The sequence below is a fragment of the Mustela nivalis genome (genome assembly GCF_964662115.1).
Source record: "Mustela nivalis genome assembly, chromosome: 3".
Taxonomy (NCBI): domain Eukaryota; kingdom Metazoa; phylum Chordata; class Mammalia; order Carnivora; family Mustelidae; genus Mustela; species Mustela nivalis.
In genome coordinates, this window is record NC_139022.1 from 117,768,337 (window position 1) to 117,787,938 (window position 19,602).

The 19,602-nt window shown below is 45.6% G+C and overlaps 1 protein-coding gene and 1 long non-coding RNA gene across 8 annotated transcripts in view; one reads left to right on the forward strand and one right to left on the reverse strand.

Annotated features, from left to right (window-relative positions):
* The window catches only part of SFXN1 (sideroflexin 1), a 37,679-nt gene extending 18,077 nt beyond the window's left edge, over window positions 1-19,602 (reverse strand). Inside the window, exons 1-4 of one of the 6 annotated variants that reach the window (XM_082723209.1) lie at window positions 19,404-19,602; window positions 6,624-6,798; window positions 902-1,072; window positions 121-219 (exon numbers count right to left, since the gene is read on the reverse strand). In XM_082723209.1, the coding sequence (XP_082579335.1) occupies window positions 121-219; window positions 902-1,072; window positions 6,624-6,787 (434 nt within the window). In that variant the 5' untranslated portion in view covers window positions 6,788-6,798; window positions 19,404-19,602. The other 5 variants (XM_082723213.1, XM_082723211.1, XM_082723208.1 and 2 more) reach the window with 5 other exon arrangements.
* LOC309860766 lies at window positions 11,479-18,818 on the forward strand. 2 transcript variants are annotated; one of them, XR_014309614.1, is made up of 4 exons: window positions 11,479-14,997; window positions 15,628-15,773; window positions 16,236-16,347; window positions 16,867-18,818. It is a non-coding gene; the product is annotated as an uncharacterized lncRNA (long non-coding RNA). The 2 variants fall into 2 exon arrangements; XR_014309615.1 differs by having other exon boundaries at window positions 11,480-14,997; window positions 16,202-16,347.

Sequence of the window (19,602 nt, forward strand, 5' to 3'; positions counted from 1 at the left end):
GAGGAGAAAGGCTACTGGAAAATATGCTCCATGATATTCTGAACAACACCAACAGTCTACACACCACTGACCCCAACGCACACTGGCAGTACGGAGAACGATTAAGTCTCAGGGTCTTACTTTACAGTGAGGGGAGCGTCTCCGCTTCTGTTGGTGTAATTGACCACGGCGTTGAAGGACTGGTTGATCCACTGCCAGAACAGCACCGCCGGTGTGGTCCTAAAACAGAGCATCCATCACACACCGGCCATCGCCTATGATCTAGCCTCTGGGCGGAACAGAAAACGTGAACACCAGTAACCACAGAGGAGATGGACTGCGGAAGGAGAACGCTAGGTCAGAGACCGTGCGTCCTGCATCGAAGGCTTGGGACCTGAGTGGTGGGACAGAAGGGCGCCCTCGGATTCTCAGCCTCCTTCTTTGGTTCTGGGTAACCCCAAGATCAAAGGGCTACAGTAAGGATCAAGTCATCCTCCTTAAACCTGATCTTAAATCTGCAGACAGCCTGGCACACAGCAGACACTCAATGCCCCTTCTCTTGGGGAGAAAAGCCAGCTGTTTGTAGGTGAAGGAGCCCTGCTCCCTCCTCACAGCACGTGAGAGCCTGAACCTCTGCGTCTAGTCTACGGCTGCATCTACGGCTGCGGCTATGGCTACGGCTATCCATTTCATTTTCTTTCGGGTGTTAAGAGGGAAAAATTCAGTCTCCTTTTGAATGATGGAGAGAATACTATTTATTTAGCACCAGGAAAAGTTAAGGCCACCCCCTCAAGCTATGACATTTACACAAAATGGAACTCAGCGTGGAATGACATTTATTTCAATAAAACTATTTACATACAAAAAGGTACTTTAAGCATCTGAGTATAAAGTGAAGAGTTGTTACATTTCCAGAACTTACCTATAAAATGTCATCATACAACCTGTGATGGTCATGTTCATTGGAACCTGAGCTGACATTCTTCCTATCAAAATCATCTTTTCACCCGTGTCAGGATGAAAAGCTGAATCATAGATGTACTTTGCTCTCCATAATTCATTTTCGGTAAGACCTGGAGGAATAATTCCTTGCCTAGGGAAACAAGTAACAAGGACAGAAAATAATAAGAAAAATTAAAAAACCTGTTCATTTCCAATAGCTCACCAGTGCTCTACAGACGTGTCGCTAGAAAGTTTTAAAGTTTACCCTTACCTAAAACAACTGTGCCTGTGGTAAAATTTTAGTAACCCAAAAGAAAGTAAACGCAATGAGCATTTCAAACCCATGTATCTCAAACCGTCTGAAATTTTGAAAAACAAAAACTTATTTTGTATCTTAAAGTATTCAACTCTGAAATACCCTTGTTTTAAATGACATATTTAAAAATGTATTTTGAACTTTGCAAATTCTATAATATATTCAACCAATTAGACAAAAGCTGTGGCAATCAAGAACATCAATTAATTTTTATATCTACAGTCTGAAACCCTAGATTAGAAGGACTCATTGTTTTATCCTGTTATCAAAGAAACACATGTTCACTGCTAAAAACTTAGAAAATACATTCATTAGTGCAATTAAACACTGAAGCCCTTGATTACTCCTGTCCACTGAGACTGTTTTGTGAAGACACAGCCACGGTCTTGCAGATCTGTCTATGCCCCCTCAGGATCTCTATGAACACCATACCTGTTGCTTTAGGACGACCTTTTAAAAATGAATATTATTTTGTAAATGCTTTTCTGTATCTTTAGAGCTTCTTCTCTATCACCTGTACTGGGTTGAATAGCATCCCCCCAAATTCATATCCACCCAGAACCTCAGAATGTGACCTTATTTGGAACCAGGGTCTTGGGGCGCCTGAGTGGCTCAGTGGGTTAAAGCCTCTGCCTTCGGCTCTGGTCATGATCCCAGGGTCTTGGGATCGAGCCCCAAGTCGGGCTCTCTGCTCCACAGGGAGCCTGCTTCCTCCCCTCTCTCTCTCTGCCTGCCTCTCTGCCTACTTGTGATTTCTCTCTCTCTGTCAAATAAATAAAATCTTTAAAAAAAAAAATGGAACCAGGGTCTTTGTGGATGTAATAGTTAAAATGAGGTCATGCTGATAAGGGAGGGCCGTAAATCCAATGACCAGTGACCTTGAATGCCAGCCATGTGCAGACAAAGAAGGTCCTGTGATTTCCGAGGCAGAGACTGGAATAATGTGGCTCCAAATCAAGGAACATCAAGGCACCCCTTGGGCCACCGGAAGCTGGAAGAGGAGAGGAAAGATTCTCCTGCAGAGCCTTCAGAGGGCAGTGACTCTCCCGACACCGTGGTTTCCGACTTTAGCTTCCAGAACTGCAACAGAACAAATTTCCGCTGTCTGAAGCCACTCCGTAGGTGGTAATTGGTTACAGCCGCCTTAGGAAACTAACACATCATCCTTTTAAATGCTTCAGTCTTCCACCTCAGGATTCTAATAGTGGATTATCCCAATCCCTACTGCGGGGCACTTTAATTACTTCTAATCTTTTCCATTTGTAAAGGATGAGGAAGTCAATCTCCTTAATAAATCTCTCTCCTGCATCTAAGATTAATCAGAAACAAATGCTGAGCCCAAAGTTATGTAAAATTTTGAGGTGGTGAATATGTTTTTTGTCATTCTTCTCTACTTGAGTATGTCTGTGGATCCTGGGGGCGGGGCAGCACCCTCACTGCCAAGCGGCTCTCGTGTAAACTTGACCCAACTTGACCTGCTGTAGGCCAATCTTGTTAGCTGTGTTATCTGCTCCCCTGAACATTTTTATCTTGATGTAGTCAGTTAGGAATAAACGCAGTCTTTGCCTAGAAAGGGCTGACTTGCTTCAGGGTTATACAGATATTCACCTCTACATCTTGCACTTTCGTAACAGGGTTATTTTTCGGTTTTTTGTTTGTTTGTTTGTTTTTAATTGTCACGGAGGTTTTTAATTTATTTGGAATTTATCTTAAGATAGGAAAATGTTGAACTTGCTTAACTTGACTTGACCATTGGCTGCTCTGCCACCCTAACACCCAGATTGAAATGTTAGAGTCATCATCAGTTGAGATCCTGTGAATGCTGGGTTTGGTTGGTGCTGGGGCTTTCTATAACGTTCCCACTACCTCTACCCTGTGGGGCCCAGGCCCACCCTCCCACTGACAATCTATTCTATGCCTGGTAGAACAGCAGTCTCTCCTCTTTCAAAAGTGCCTGAGTTATGTTCATTCTTGGGGCATGCGGGTGGCTCATTTGGTTAAGCAACTGCCTTTGGTGTCAGGTCCTGGGAAGGAGCCCTTGTCAGGCTCCTTACTCAGCAGGGAGCCTGCTTCTCCCTCTCCCTCTGCCTGCTAGTGCTTGGTCTCTCTCTGTCATAAAACAAAAACAAAAACAAAAACTAACCTAAGTTATGCTCATTCTTTTTTTTGGACAATGCTTAGAATTATTCTGTCAGTTTTATAGGTGAGCACAATTGTATTTGGACTGAAACTGTACTGATTTGGAGAGAATTGACACCTGTACTGTATTAAGACTTTTCATCCAGACTTACTGCATGTTTCTCCGGTTATCAAAAGCTTCTTTTAATGACCACCCCCAAGTGGGCCTGGAACTGCTTCACACTTCTGGGCAAATGTAATCCCAAATATTTTATATATAGCTATATGTATATTTTTGGCCTTATGGATGCTATTAAAATAATATTGTCTAATAAATTATTGCTGATGTATAAGAAACTGTTGACTTTTTGTGTAGCCTACTTGTTGTATTCTCTTATTTGTTCCATTGGGATTTTTTAGTTGATTGGTGAGAAAATCATCATTTGCAAAAAAAAAAAGACAAAAGAAATTATCTCATGTTTTTATGATTTGTACATCTTTCATCTGTCTTCGTTTTTAAAAAATTTATTTATTTAAGCAATGTCTACACTCAACATGCAGCTCAAATTCAGGATCCCATGGACCACTGATAAATCAGTCAGGCACCCCTTTTACTTCTTTTTTAGGTCTTTCGAATTGGTTAGAGCTCCAGAACAATGTTATACAAATAGTGAAGATAAAGGTATCCCTGACTTGCTCCTGACTTTAAAGAGAACGCCTCGTAGAGCAAGACTTTTAGGGGAGTGTTATAAGGTGTTACGGGAAAGAAAAAAGGCCCATGTTCAAGTTTGGGAAAACAGACTAATGGCTTTATTTATTCTAATATTTCTTGGAATTTTTTGCAGTCATTGGGGTGTGACATCCTTGAGAATGGGGTATAGGAGTGCCTGGCTGGTTCAGTCAGTGAGGCAAGCAACTCTTGATCTGTGTTTTAAGTTCAAGCCCCATGTTGGCTATGGAGATTACGTAAAAATAAAATCTTAAGAAAAAAAAAGAAAACGGGCTGTAAACTTTTCCAAATTTGACTACGGAAGCCACTTTCTCTCCTTTCTTCCCCCACCTCCTTCCTTTCTTCTTTCTCTGTCTTTCTTTCTCTCTCTCCCTCTCTGGTATTGGGGTGAAATATTCCACAGGATTGCTTTTCTGCTGAACTGTCTGGGACGTTCAGCTCTACTCTTTCATTATTTGGTGTGATGCTAGCTGCTAATGTGGGTGTGTATTCTTTACCATATTAAAGAAATACAGTATATTATTCCTAGCTGATCAATTATTTTCTGGGAAACACATGGATAATTTAACCTTCTTTCAGGCATCTATCAAGATGTGACTTTCTTGCTTCAATGTGAGAAATAACACTGATAGATGTCCTAAAATTAAACAACTTTTTATTCCTGGAATAAATCCTACTTGTTCACACTTTCATGAAAGGCTGGATTTGATATGCTTGTATTTTATTCTGGATTTTTACATTATTAATTTGCAAGATGGGCCACTGTACTCTTTCAGTGAACTTCTGTCATTTACAGTATCAGTGCGGCAAATTAATTGGGAAGCATCTCCTTTTTCAAAAAATTAAATCGGCTTTACCAAGGTATAATTTAATTGCAGTAAAAGTCACCCATTTTAAGTGGATGACTTGGTGAGTTCTGGAAAAGGTAGAGTGGTGCAGCCACCTCCAGAGTCATGGTATGGAATATTTTCATCTTCCCCAAAACAGGCTCCTCTGGAGGCTTTCCCCCCTTTCTTGGAAACCCCTAATCTGCTTCCACCTTCCCATCTGTTATCGGGAACTGACAAACTATATAGCCCATGGACTGTTTCTGAATGACTTGTGTGCTAAAAATGGTTTTTACAATTTTAGGGGGTTGTAAAAACAGCAAAAACAAGGATATGCACGAGAGAATGTACGGCCTGCAAAGCTGAGAACAGCGCCCCCTGGCCCTCTGCGGGGAAAGCATGCCAACCTCTGCTCTCCCCCGCTGGAGGAGTGTCTGGGGTTTACTCTCCACGTCTTTGTTGCTCCTTTTTCACCAAGCCAGCGCTGTAATTCATGCCTCCCACTGCCCCTGTTTTGCTCTCACAGTGTTAGCTCCTTTGCAATGCTTTTACGTCTTCTTTTCAACTCCTCTGTCTTTTCTTCTGCACCTCTCTGCTTTATGGCTTTTGTTCCAGATTCACAGAACACCTCCCTTCCCGAATTCCTGACGTGTGCTTCTGCTCTTCCTCTGTCTGTTCTTTGGTACTTTGGCATAAGGTTCCAAGATGTTCTGCTGCTCGGCTCTTTTCTCTTGATGCGCTGGTACGGGCTAAGATCTGGCCAGCCTTAGTGTCTGATAACGAAATCTGTAGACTGCCCTGCTTCCTTCCCTGACCACCCACGTGACCATCAAACACCTGCCTGTGGGTGCCGCTCATGGCATGTTTGGGTGGCGTAGCGCCCACTGCTCCAGATCTCAGCTTCTGGCTGACTCCCCCTAGAGCAGGAGTCTGTAAATTACTGTCTGTGGCCTGTCTGCCTCACCTGCTAAGAGTGGCTTTTAATTTTTTAAAAGATTGTATTTTTAAAAATATAAAATTAAAAAAAACACCCAAAACAAAAATAAAAAGCTGAGAAAACTATGCGGCAGAAACCCTCTGTGGCTCACAAAGCCTAACATATTTCTCATGTGGTCTTTTATGGAGACAGTTGTGACCACTGCCGGATTAGAGCACCGCTCTTCTCTGATGTCACAACTGGCTCTTTGAATCCATGAACCGCAGCCCAAACCTACAAACCTGCTACAGCATCTTTCCGTCCAAGTCCCTCCCGGCAAGGTTCGTTCACTGAGGCTTAATTTCAGAAGCAACCAACGTACTCTAATTCTAACCACCTGCTTTTTGCATGGTGCTCTCTCCATCTGGGGACAGAAAGATGCATGCAGAGGGGGTGGGCTATGAATACAGGGATGAACTAGAGAGTAGGAGGCAGAGTGCTGGGAAAGGGGACCTTATGGATTGGTACCTAGGAGCTGGAGGGATGGCTGTCTTATTTTCAGGTCACTGTGAACACTGGATATCTGCACTAAGGCTCAGCCTCTGGGGATTAAAACATGCCTTCCTATTTCCTCTTTTTTTGGAGGGGGGCGGGTAAAGACGATTCCATTGCAAAAAAAAAAAAAAAAAAAAAAAAGAAAAGTTGTAAAATCACTAAGTGAAGGTTTAAAAGAAAACAGGCTAACATGATGACCTATTACCGTATTAATCAAAAAAGCATAATCATGAAGGTTACCTGTAATCATGCACTATTTTTCTTGCATTCTCTAGTTGTTCGTTGGTTAACAGGATATTCCTGGGATCTGTCACAGTGAAAAAATGATTGGCTCGTCCAACAAAGGTGCTTTGATCCCATCGAGGTTCCTTGATGTTAATGTTCGGTGGAAGTTCTCCAGACATAGTCCTGGACTCTAGAGGGTCAAAAGACAAGTCTACTGAAGACTTAACAGTGTTGCTTCACATTTTAGAAACTCTATAGTCACATTTATTTCCAGATAAAGACTTATGTACATTCCTCTTTATAAAAATAACTTTGCTATAAGTGGCAGAAAGACCATCTAAATCCTAAACTTCCTTTGTCCATATATCCCAATGGATCGTAACCAAATTTCAATAATTTCTCATATACTTCTCCTGATAGATACATAGTATTTAATCATTCTTTAACTTTTGGGAGCCTAGAAATACTCCAGAAAAAGTAGAAATAGAAAAAGTTAAAAATAACATCAGTAGTAATAGGGTTTAAAGTTTGAAATCCCTTTTCTGGGCCTAACAACCAATGCCAAGCTACTACTACATTCTGGTCTACTAAATTTGTTACTTCTACTGATAGAAGTGACTAATTATGCAAAAAAGGGTTACATGCTAAAAATACTACAATTAGAAAAAGACTCAGATTCAGTCAGCCTGTTCAGTATATAAACCACCAATCAAAAACGCAAAAAGTTATGTCCCTCAATCTAACAGGGACAAGGTGGGAAAAACACACTCTGACAAGCCCATGAATACGAGTAACACTGTAGCCTAAAATCTCCCTCATATAATACCTATTTTACAGCTAAGAACCATCACTCTTTTCCTAAAAGTAACTAATTTATTTCTCTGAGTGATACACTTATTTTTAGAACTGCACTGTATTATTGTAATGCATGCTTATGGTAATGCTCTGAATAATATAAGTTTATTGTAGAAAATATAGAATAAAGAAACAGAATCTTTGATAAGTTAGCCACACTGAGATAACTGTCCTTTATGTTTTGGTGATTCCTTGCAGACATTTTCTATACATAGCATCTAAATAAAAAAATAAAGTTGATATCATACTTTGTATTTTAATTTCCTGATTTTTCTTTTTTTTTTTCCTTTGGCGCCTACTTCATGTTCTTTCCCATGGCACTAAATACTCATTTTAGGTATATAACAACACCTTTAATGTCTAAATTATTTTCAGTTTTTCACCATGATAAATAATGTATCCTTGTCTATGATCTTCTCCCTCAAAGCCGGTGATCTCCTTAGACCAGATCTCTCGGTGTGACATTAAGGAGACTGAAGGACCGAGTCCCTATGAAGGCTTCAAACCACTGCTTTTCTTTTGTTATTCCTGCTTCCCTTCCCTACGTTTCTAATATCAGTTCAAATAGCAGCTTTCTTTTCCAGGTCATTTTCCACTAAGTTATTTTTTAGTGCTTCTCAAGTTCTTAGGTACCTTACGATGCCAAGTGCAGATGCTAAGCACTTTGGTCATTTATACTTCATCAAAGTCTCAAACTAATATGTATCCTAGCCCACTGGGTCAAAATCGAGCATGTGAGGACAACGGGTGGGAGGAATCCAGTGCCCGTGAGACACCTGGTTAGTGAGATGGAGAAAGTAAAAATCGGCCCCGCTACTTGCAAAGCCAGCTGGAAAAATAAGCACAAAGTCAGGTGCAAGGTTAACAGGAAGCCGTACTTCTCCCAAGGTCACAGCGATGAAGTGTCCTAACACTGCCCTTCTTTGAATGACTAAGGCTTTCTGATCTCACTGAGACATTGTTTCTTCTATAATCCCACACTGTTAGGAACTTTGCTACTTGAAATGGAAACAGAAAGAATGAAACATCTCACTCTGGACAATGAAAAGGAGTCTGGATTTCCTGCGTAGGTATGGAGTCTCAGATGAGGGAGTTTCTGGACGCGGCATTCCACGTTTCTCTTAACTTTGTACTTTCCAAGGAAATGGGGAGGTGGGGCCACGTCAGTCTAGACCTTAACACCCAGCCCTGGTCGGAGCCAATCAGAATAGGACTTCACTAAGCTTCGCTGATCGTCCACCGCTCCCCAAGATGCTCCAAAAGCTCTAGCCCCTCCCTTGTTGGTGAGGCACACTCTGTTCCTCTGATATGTGGTCTCTCTCGAAGTAGGAAGCCAGTGAGCGTGACTCTGTCGGCCTACAGGTTTGTCCCCGCTGGGCTCTGGCTGACTGAGCTGTGGTGACAGAAACATCTAAATCTCAAATTAGGACACATCCCCATCATGGGCAGGAAGCCCAAGGTTGCAAGAAATATAATGGACCTCAGAGAGCTGTGCCATCGTATAAGAAATGTCTAAACTTTGTATTAGACTATATCACATGTGTTACTTATAAAACATGCAATAAAGCAAAAACAAAAACTCCAATTCACATCCAGGAGAGCAGCAGAAGTTTGTAGAGGTGTCAGCAGAGACCCAGCACCTTGCTGAGATGCCTCAGTGCCCCCCAGGCATGGAGGGGATTCAGCGGATGGGGTTACAGCAAAGGAGGCTGACGACGAGTGACCAGTGGGAGAAAAAGCAAGGAGAGCACGGTGTCCTGCAAGACACCAACTGGCCCAAAGGAAGAACACCTTGGTAGGTGGCGACACCCCCTGGTGGAATGGTGAGGAGAGGAGCATACAACCCTGAGGGGCCAGTCTACGGGAGGGGGACAAAGACGGTCGTCTTTGCAAGTTCTAAGAATTCTGAGCCATGAGTGCAGCAAGCAGGGAGAGACTGCACACACACATCAAACGTCCTCCCTGGGGAACTGTTCATCCCTGCAAAGACAATTACTATCTCCTGCCTTGAGATGCAGATTCCGCAGGCCCAGCATGACGCCGGCCGGCCGTGGGACAGTGCCGGCGCTCTGGTCCGGCCCTCCAGCAGTCTGGGCACCAGGCTGTGGCCACACATGCAGCTGGGGCGGCTTCCTTCCCGGTGTTTCTCTGTGCTGCCTATGCCGTCCCTCAGGCCCGAACCGCCGCTACGTTCCCTGGTAGATATCTGATACAGACGGCTCTCATAAAAGCGAGGGCTCAGTACTCTTTCTCTCCTGCAAGTACAACCCTCCGCATCACTATTTGTCCTTTATGCCTAACATACATCATCTAACAAACCATAACAGACCATCTCCAATTTCTGAAATAGAAAGCAACATTTAGGTCACATTGCCACAAACATGACCTGACGGAACTGGTTACTTTATAAAATCAAAACATCCTAATTGCACAAGAGCTGGATAGGATCTTTTAAAAAGACCCACGGCTTTTAATTGTACCATACAGAAGAGAAAACAGAGGCCCGGGAGGAGGGGTGCAGGGAGAGGGAGATAACCTGTCCAGGTTGCGCGAGTGGTGCCAGTGCCATTAGAAGAGCTGCAGGTCCAGAGTGGGGCTGCACTCCTGGGCACGGGTGTGCCAGCTCCCTCCTTCTCCTCTACCACTCTCTGTGAGCTATGTTCCCCTCCAAGTGTACCAATCAATACCTGAACAGAACTGGTCTCTTTGAGGCCCTCCTCATTCCTCTAAAGGCAAACGTTCCTACTGATGCTGTGCTGACGCTGTGAAGTTCTGCACGACTGGGAGCTTGGGGCGACTCGGGAGCACGTGAGCAAGAGGGCTGTGAAGGCCTCATGAAGTCTTTAACAGGCAAAGGAAAAAGGGAGAGGTGGGGAATGCTTGGAGTTTGTGTTACAGGCGAGGAACTGGGATAGATGCTTGTCTGAGAGTGCAAGCCTTTACTATGTGCCTGTGGCAGAACATTCCATCCCAGCTCTCAACAACAGTGGGCCCTCTGAACACTATCCACATTTCATGGCAGAGGTAGGTCAGAATCCGAGATTTTGCTCCCAAGGAACCCTTACCTACCCAGCAAGAAAGGAAGGAGGCTGAACTTTGGACTCCAGGCCACGCCCACCAAATCCCAACACTGAAAGCTTATGGCGATGGGCCTTGTATGCCCCTTCCCCAAGATGTGCGCATCCTAGCCCCACACACTGTGAATATGTTATCTTCTGTGGTAAAGGGACTTTGCTGGTGTGATTAAGTTACAGATCTTGAGACTGGGAAACTAGCCTGGCTTATTCAGGTGGGCCTGATGTGATCGCAAGAGCCCCTGCGATCGCAAGAGGAGGGCAGGAGAGGCAGAGTCGGAGGAACAGCAGTGAGATAAGCAGAGATTGGGGTGATATGGGGTGGTAAGGCAAGGAATGTGAGCAGACTCTCGAAGCTGGAAAAGGCAAAGAGCCTCCAGAAGGCACACAGGCTCATTTTCGACTTCCAGTCTCCAGAACTGTAAGATGATGTGTTATTTTACAACCACTAACTTTGTGGTTATTTGTTACAGCAGCAATAGGAAACTAATACCGCACTATTTTCCCTACTTAGAAAGGATTTCAAATAGCACTATATATTGGCATAAGAAGACTAGCTAGCCTTGATAACCTGTCTCTGCCCCTACATATTGCAAAAAAAAAATAAAAAAGCCTAATCAGGGGATTCCATATTAACATTCTTACAAGGACAGCTGATCTCAATCCAGGTAAAATTTTAATTATTAACTGCAACTCCCATGTTTCAGTTAGACAAACCTTTTCATGCATGAACCTTCAAGCACAATTCACTTTCTCAACTCTAAATAAATCAACCAGTTTCTATAATCAAGAGGCCTACTTTCATTTTTTTTTCGTTTTAAAAATCTATGTTCTATTCCACATTAAACTGTGGGGCCAGGAGTGGTCCCCCCATGGCCCTGCAGCAGTCATCTACCCCCTGGCCCCCCCCGCCCCAGGTTTGGGTGCTCTGAGGGCTAAGCAATAGCTCTTGGTGCATTGAGTCAGGGTGCTGGGGGAGGGGGCACTGAGGTGCTGCTGGGGACCCCTCTCATTAGCACCGCAGAAGTGCTGTATTTTGTACCTGGGCCTCTGATGCCGCAACCACCTCCAGGGGGAATGTGTCTGCATTGGGACTTTGCCACCACGTGGCAGGGGGTCCCGTGGACATGCCCCCTTTCCATCCGCTGGCTGGGCCAAGGGCGTCACTGCTTGGTCAAACCACCGTGTCCTGGGCACCCACTGGCTGGTGGGCAGCACTGGTCCCTGCATACTGGGAGCAGCTGTTTGAGTCAGAGGGTTGGGGATGCTAAAGCCACCTTGGGCACCTCTGTGGGGAGGAACCCAAGTCCCCAGGGGTGGGATAGAAAGGAACCAGTTTGGTTTCCTTGCAGTCTGGTTCAACCGGGCACCGCCCTCTGGAGGTTCATGGTTCCTGGGCTTTGTTCCTTCACCTTCCCCACCCAGGGTGGACCTGGTCAAAGATCAGATACCTTCCTGGGGAGTTGTTCTCAAACACAGCTGAGCACATGGTTCTGGCAGCTTTATAACAGGTACTCAGCAACTAGGAATTTCTGCAGAGAACACTGGATGAAGTCATTATGTTGTACAACTTTATGATGATATTGGGGACAGCAGGAATGAACAAGAACTAGTATGGCTCAAAAGAAGGTTTCAGAGAGGGGTGCCTGGGTGGCTCAGTCGGTTAATTTTGGCTTATGTCATGATCTCAGGGTGGTGAGATGAGCCCGTGTTGGGCTCCATGCTGGGTGTGGAGTCTGCTTAAGATTCTCTCTCTCCCACTCCCTCTGCCCCTCTTGTCGCTCATGGTCTCTTCCCCCCACCACCCCAAACAAACAAACAAAAAGTCTCAGAGAAGAACATATATCCCTTTGGATTGTAGCAGTAGCATGGGAAAGGGAAAATGCCATACCTCAAAGGGACAGACTGCACAGGACACCAAGGAATGTGCTCAAGAATGTGTGAGTTGAGTGGTTTTATCACACCAGAAGCAAGTGAAAGATGCCACATCGAGAATCAGAAGACACCAGTGGGGAGGCTTCTCCCTTTGTGTGTCTACCTGAGGCTTCGACGGTTGTGCGCAACTGCAGAATTCGGAGAGGCCACGAAGAGAGAGACAGGAGGGGCAGAACGTCACAGCCACGGTGGGGGGGGGGGCACTCAGTGAAGAACTTGCCCAGCAGGAACTTACGAGCCAGTTACCAGCGGGTTTGATAACTGCAGATGGTCAACAGCCAAATGTGATGGTTTACACCACATCATCTTGGCACATGTCTGACGTTCAACAGATTGAGCTTTCAAGACCTGAACAGGTGGAATAGGGGAGCTGAGGGAGACAGAGGCTGTTAAGAGTCCAGAACAGAGACCTGACAGGGAGATGGCTGCTGAAGAGGACCTCCTTGTATACTTACATAGCTGTAAGAAGTCTCCTGAAGTTTCACCAGTTGAGCTGTTAATCCAGACTTAAGAATCTTTTCCATGAGTAATTTTAAAGAAAAAATTGTATTTTAAAGGTATTAAAATATTCTTTGTAGGAGAAAAAAAAAACAGTGAGCTTTTAAAAAGTTTTCTGTGGTTGGCTGACATCACTTCGCTATCAGAAGGTAGTCAAGGCTTTATCACTTAAAGACAAAATCACTTACAATGAACTCAGGACGTGGTTATCTGGGACCATTAACCATTAGAGGATTAGACTGCATTTAAATGAGTCACTTCTAAAGAGATTATTTTATATATTATATATGTTGATTCACTAATTGACCCCAGAAAGGGGACAGAAATAATCTCTTCGGAGGAAAATAGCTTCAAATTCAATATCCTGGCTAAGGTTTTAAGAAATATAGTCTCAGAGAGCCTCATCAAAATAAATTTCTCCAGGTCTTTATGTTCATTCATTCATTCACAAAGTTATTTTATGCATTCAGTATTCACTGAGGGCCTCTCTTGCACCCAGCACTAACTTGATCCTGGGTTTGGAAAGACCCCACATACAGTAAACCGTAAATTGAAAAAAAAAAAAAAAAACCAAAACATTTTAATGAATGCAACCTAAATTTCCCCAGAAAAACTTGTAGACATGCTTCACACATAGAGCTTACTGGGTATGGCCATCACTTAGCTCTGCTGATAAAGGCTTCAACTGAGTTACCAGATCACTGATCTTGTTGAATGACTCCTGTATCCAAATCTATACACTTTTCTTTTTTTTTTAAAGATTTTATTTGTTTATTTGACAGAGAGAGACAGAGAAGTCACAAGTAGGCAGAGAGGCAGGCAGAGAGAGAGGGAGAAGCAGGCTCCCCGCCAAGGAGAGAGCCCAATGTGGGGCTCGATCCCAGGACCCTGGGATCATGACCTGGGCTGAAGGCAGAGGCTTAACCCACTGAGCCACCCAGGCGCCCCTAAATCTATACACTTTTCAAAATAACCATTATTTCAATGGAGTAAGCCTGCTCTGAAATCTGTTAATAGCCAAGTTGCGGAGTTTATAAGCTTTTTTTTTTTTTTTTTTTTTAAGGTTTTATTTTTAGGGGCACTTGGATGGCTCAGTTGGTTGAGCAACTGCTCTCCACTCTGGTCATGATCCTGAGGTCCTGGGATTGAGCCCCGTGTCAGGCTCCCTGCTGAGCAGACTCTCCCTTTCCCGCTGCTGCCCCCTGCGTGTTTGCTCGCTCTCTCTTTCAGATAAATAAATAAAATCTTTTTTAAAAAAAGATTTATTTTTAGAGAGAGAGACATAGCAGGCAACGGAGAGACATAGCAGGCAATGGGGCAAAGGGAGAGATACTCCCAAGCAAGTCCACGCTGAGTGCAGAGCTGAACTTGGGGCTCAGTCTCATGAGCCAGAGATCATGACCTGAGTTGAAACCACAGTTGGCCTCTCAACCAACTGCACCACCATGTACTCCAAGTTTAAAAACTTTTTTTTTTAAAGGAAAAATCCTTTATTTATTTGACAGACAGATCACAAGCAGTCAGAGAGGCAGGCAGAGAGAGAGGAGGAAGCAGGCTCCCCACTGAGCAGAGAGCCTGATGCGGGGCTCAATCCCAGGACCCTGAGACCGTAATCTGAGCTGAAGGCAGAGGCTTAACCCACTGAGCCACCCAGGTGCCCCAAGTTAATAAACTTTTTTTTTTTTCTGTTCCAAGTTAATAAACTTTTAAAGCCCAAATGAGTGCCATGACAAATACCTTCCACTTATGAGGCATGACCTATTACAGGCCGGCTGGCAATGTTAATGAACTCCATCTTTCCCCAGGGCATTATTTAAACTACATCACCATCTTCTTGAACATCTCTGGGAGGGCATTTCTGCCTCCCTGGTCGGTTAGACGTCACACCGTCAGCACACAGCACACAGCTCTGCAAGGGTGAGGAACACCCGCTCACTCCCAGGCCCAGGCCCCCCTCCACCGCACATAAGCCTCATGACTGGTGAAGTCTGCACCAGCAAGGCAATGGTGATCAGTTTCATTTCCAGGTAAGTTCACTGAACAAGCTTGTGAGCTGAGCTTGCGTTCCTGAATCCAAGCTGGACTGTAACTGGGGATCCCTGGGCAGAGAGAAGGCGGGAAGCGGTGTGTACTGGTCAGGTGACTGTGTCTGTGGAGACAGCAGGCCTGAGCTCACATCCCAGCTCCAGCGATGATGCCGTGGTCTCGCACACCTGAGCCCAGGGCTCCAAGTTCCTGGATCTTTACCAATAAAATCAGGATACTGCTTCATAATAACCACTAATTTAATAACAATACGAGAGCTTTCCTTGTATTATCATCTCATCCAACCCTTACAACAGTTCAGTTTCCAGGGGTGGGTAGCGAACTTGCTCGAGTGAGGAAGGGTGCCACTGTGTGAAGGGAAGTATTTCCCTGGAGAGTCTGATTCAGCAGAGCTGTGGTGAGGCTTAGGAGTTAGATTTTTAAGAAGTACACCGGCGGTATCCTCTGATTAGGTAAATTTGGGAAAATTATGCTGGAAAGAACATAAAAATAATACACAAAAGATGACCCAATGCCTGACCGGTTGAGGGAAGACTCTGAGCCTCTTGCAGGACTAGCGAGGACATTTAAATGACTTCTGGGCTGGTGGCTTGGCCTGTTCTTTCTGGCAGGTTCCTGCTGAAGCTAGCTCCCTGCCCTGTGGCCTGGCCCTCTGAGCACCTTACCCGGACAACCTTTGGAATCAGAACTGGACTGGACCAAGCGCAGTGTGGACTGGAGTCCTGATCTGTCACTTCCTTTCGAGCCATGTCACCGAGTGAGTCACTTCCCATCTCTGAGCCTCAGTATTTTTATCTACAAGCTGGAGGAAAGAGTCGGCTCACAGAGTTGGTAGGATTAGTAAGCTGAGGTGTACCAGATGGCTTTTAAACCTTTATTAACTGTCAAATGCTAAACAAAGGCAGGGCACACGTCTAATAAGCCAGTCTCCCAAGAATGGGAGCTCTGTCCTCACTGGCTGAAGTCCTGCCCATAAATGCAGTTGCTGCTGGTGTGTGTGTGGGGGGGGTGGGGGGTGATGGGGTTGTGGGAGCAAAGGACTGGAGCTTGGGTGCCTGAAGAAGATGATCAGAAATGTCCAACAAAAATCAGTTTTCTCCAAGATAAACTTTGTTTTCCAACCTTCAGCTACATGCCAAGAAAATACTTAAATTGGCAAAAAAATTTTCTTTCAAAATTCTGCAGGTAACAAGTTAACAGAGAATGTGTTTTTCATCAGGGACTTACTAACAAAGACCTTTAAACCTGGCTAAAAATTAACAATGGAAATTACATTATTAAACTGGAAACTTGCTGGTGACTAACACAACTCTAAAAGAGGCTTGAACGAGGTAAGAAAGCCGGGTGGTCCTGGTCTGCTTACTTGGGGCTGGGCAGGTGCAAAACAGCCTGCCAAAGTCACTATCTGGGGGACAGGACTGAGCACCCATTATGTGCCAGACACTAGGCTTTTAAGGCATTATGAGATGCGAAATCCTTATTTCAGTCCTCCAAGAAAATGCCGCTTATTTGTAGAGCTGCTCAGAAAAATCAAGCATCACCCCCAAGATAGCAGAGCCCAGAAGTGCTGCTTGTCTGTCTTTCTGTCACGCTTCTGACCCGTGGGAGCCCAGGGGTGATGCGGCTGCCAAGGGTAATCACCCTAACCAGAGGAGCCTAAAAAGCCCATTTACTAATTTGTTTGGCTTTGGGCTGGTTGTCCACACACCCCATTCCTTTCTCATGGGTGTGGCCACACAGGAGATCAAATTATAGACCAGAAGGCTGAATCCTGGGTAAAGAACAAGACTACTTCAAAATGAATTTCCACTCATCAGTGGCTTTCTGTTGCACACTCTCCTCTATTCCAGGGGGCTTTTCTAGAATCAAGAAAGCATGGAGAATTACTGCCTTCTACCTGTCTCCCTGCCAGCTTCCTCCTCACCCTGTCTCCCACCCCACAATGCAGATCCACTCTTGGATTAACTTGAGAACATCCCAGGGACAGTGCAATCATCAGCCATACTCCGGGCCTTAAATCAACTTTGGGTGTGGGTTTCTTAATCACTTACTTAGAATGGGTAAAGTTCTCAACCATTTAAAAAAAAATTCTATTGGTTTTTTACTTGAGATGGTGGCATCAGCCTCTAAAAATGTTAAAATACTACCAAACTGTAATATTTTGGATGCATTCAGTTGAGTATTTATTTTACTACCCACTTGAAAGAGTCAAATCAGGTTACATATAATGTCTCTGAAAACATGGGACAAAGTAATAGCTAACTAAAACTTGGTAACTTTGAACTTTGTATATTTATGCATAGGTCTGATACTTATTCTAACTTAACAACTTTTCACATGGTAGCTAAGTCAGCCTTTTTATGACTTATTGATACTGATTTCTTACCTTTAACCTCATATAAAAGGTGGGTTCCACCCATGACTATACTTCAATTAAATACATCTGACCATTGTTTGCACAGTAGGACGGGTATAGATGCCATATTTTATTCTAAGGTACTGGACAGCAAAAAGTTTGGATGATGGACAGGCTCTTAGGGTCACTGCTGCTCTGGATAGCCTCTAAGCTTTCTCCCCAGGAAGTAAAGAAGGGGGGGGGGGATGGATGCTTCCTCCTAGGTGGCACTGCTCTCGACCCATCCACATGAGATTTCATAAAACTTCTACAGAGTATTAAAAGCATTCTACATCTGACTGACCCTGAAGTTCAACCAGCCTTTGCTATACGGGTTCCTCTCTGACAACTACAACCACAGATATTCTTGTCCTGAAGGCCCATGGGCTTAAAACACCTTGAACGCATACCTGGAGCGATGATACATAGGCCTAGGCTAGAGAGGAACAGATAGATCTTTCCTTCCAAATTGTTGTTTTGCAAGCTAGATACCTGCAATCCTAAAGGGAGAAAGGACCTACTTAGGTCCCAGAACTTCTTGGTCGAGCCTCCACTCATCCTCCCCTGCTCTTCTTACACATCTTGTATGTCAAGTCTGGGTCCAGCACCATAAGAGCCACAAAGCCTCCTTATTTACTTACATACCCGGTTCCCACCTATTACAACGCCTGGAAACTGGGGATAGGCAATGGAAGAGAACATCAAGAGGCGCCCAAGTCAAACTCTAGAAGGCAAGGCAGAAGAAGGGATTATGAGTTTGAGAAAAGTACGAACAGAATGCAGTGGGTGTTCAGAAGGCAGTTGTCCATGAAGTGGTTAAGCGCCTGAGCTCTGAAGTCACTCAGAAGTAGGCATTTTCATTCAGATACTCAACAAATATTCATTGAGGGTCTACCAGGTACAAGCAATTGCTGGATGCAGGGAGGGATAGGTGAGCAAGACAAAAATAGGCCCTGGTCAGGAGATGAGAAAAAAAAAACCAGCAAGGAAACATAGTTAATTTCAACTGATGACAGATGCTATTTAAGAAAAGAACACAGGGGTAGCCTAACAAAAAACGCCTGCCTGAGGTCTCAGTTTTAGACAACACAGTCAAGGAAAAGCATCTTTGAGCAAGTAACATTTAAGCTGAGACTTGGCCTTGCCTTACAGGCAGCCGACTGTGTGACCTTGTGCAAGTTACTCAACCTCTCTGAGTACCACCAGCTTTTGTATTGAGATCATAAAAGCAAAATCCACAATCTCACAGGATTGGAAGAATGTAAAAGTCAATGGACCTAAGTCACCTACATACACTTAGTGGATGCCATGGTTGTCATTCTGGGAAGGTTAGAGATCTGTGACACGTGGGAAAGATCAAGAGAGCATGGAGAGATGCAAGGCGGGTCCAGGACCACTCTCTCACCTCTTTCCTGAAAGATTGAGGGTTCCAGGGCAGAGGCCAGGTGGTCTCCTCTCCGACCCCGGAGCCCAGCTGTGCACCAGGAGAAGCCAAGGGCTAGGGATGTGGGGACACGGGGGTCGGTAACACCCGGTCACCAGGCAACCCCTCGAGCCCGTAGCGCTGTGGCCTGTCCCCGCGGCAGCCATTTTGGGTGGCCTCACCGCGGGGAGTTTCGTCACGCGGCAGTCGGGCACAGAGTGGCAGGGCGCGTGCCGGCGTGGATGGGTAGAGCCCCTTCCCGTCCGGGGCGAGACGCACTCCATCACGTCGCTCAGGGGGACCTCAGGGGTAGGTCAGGCTGCTGCAGGCGGGGAAGGTACCAGGCAGCGGGAGGGCAGGGGTCCCTAAGGTGCAGGGACCACCCCCAGCCCCTCGGCCCCGGAATCGCCGGCACAGCCAGGGGCTCCCGACCTCCCGCCCGGGGAAGTACGGGGGCTCTCCGCGCTGCAGGCCAGCGATCGCGCGCCCCCTCCCCGGCCCACGCCCCTCCGCGGGGCTCCCTGCGCACTCGCCACCCAGCCCTGCCCGAGCCGCCGCCAGCCACTCACCGCTCCCCGCCGCGCGCGCTGCTTGTAGCACCCGAAAAGCGCCGCCTGCCCCGGCACCGGAAGCGCTTCTCCAGCCAGAGCGGCCCTGCGCGCCGCCGCCGCCTGGTGCGCGCCCTCGGAGCGCGTCCCCGTGCACAGGGAGCGCGGCCGCGTGGAGCCCCGCGCTCTCCCCCGTGCCCGCGCTTTCGCTGCTGGCTCC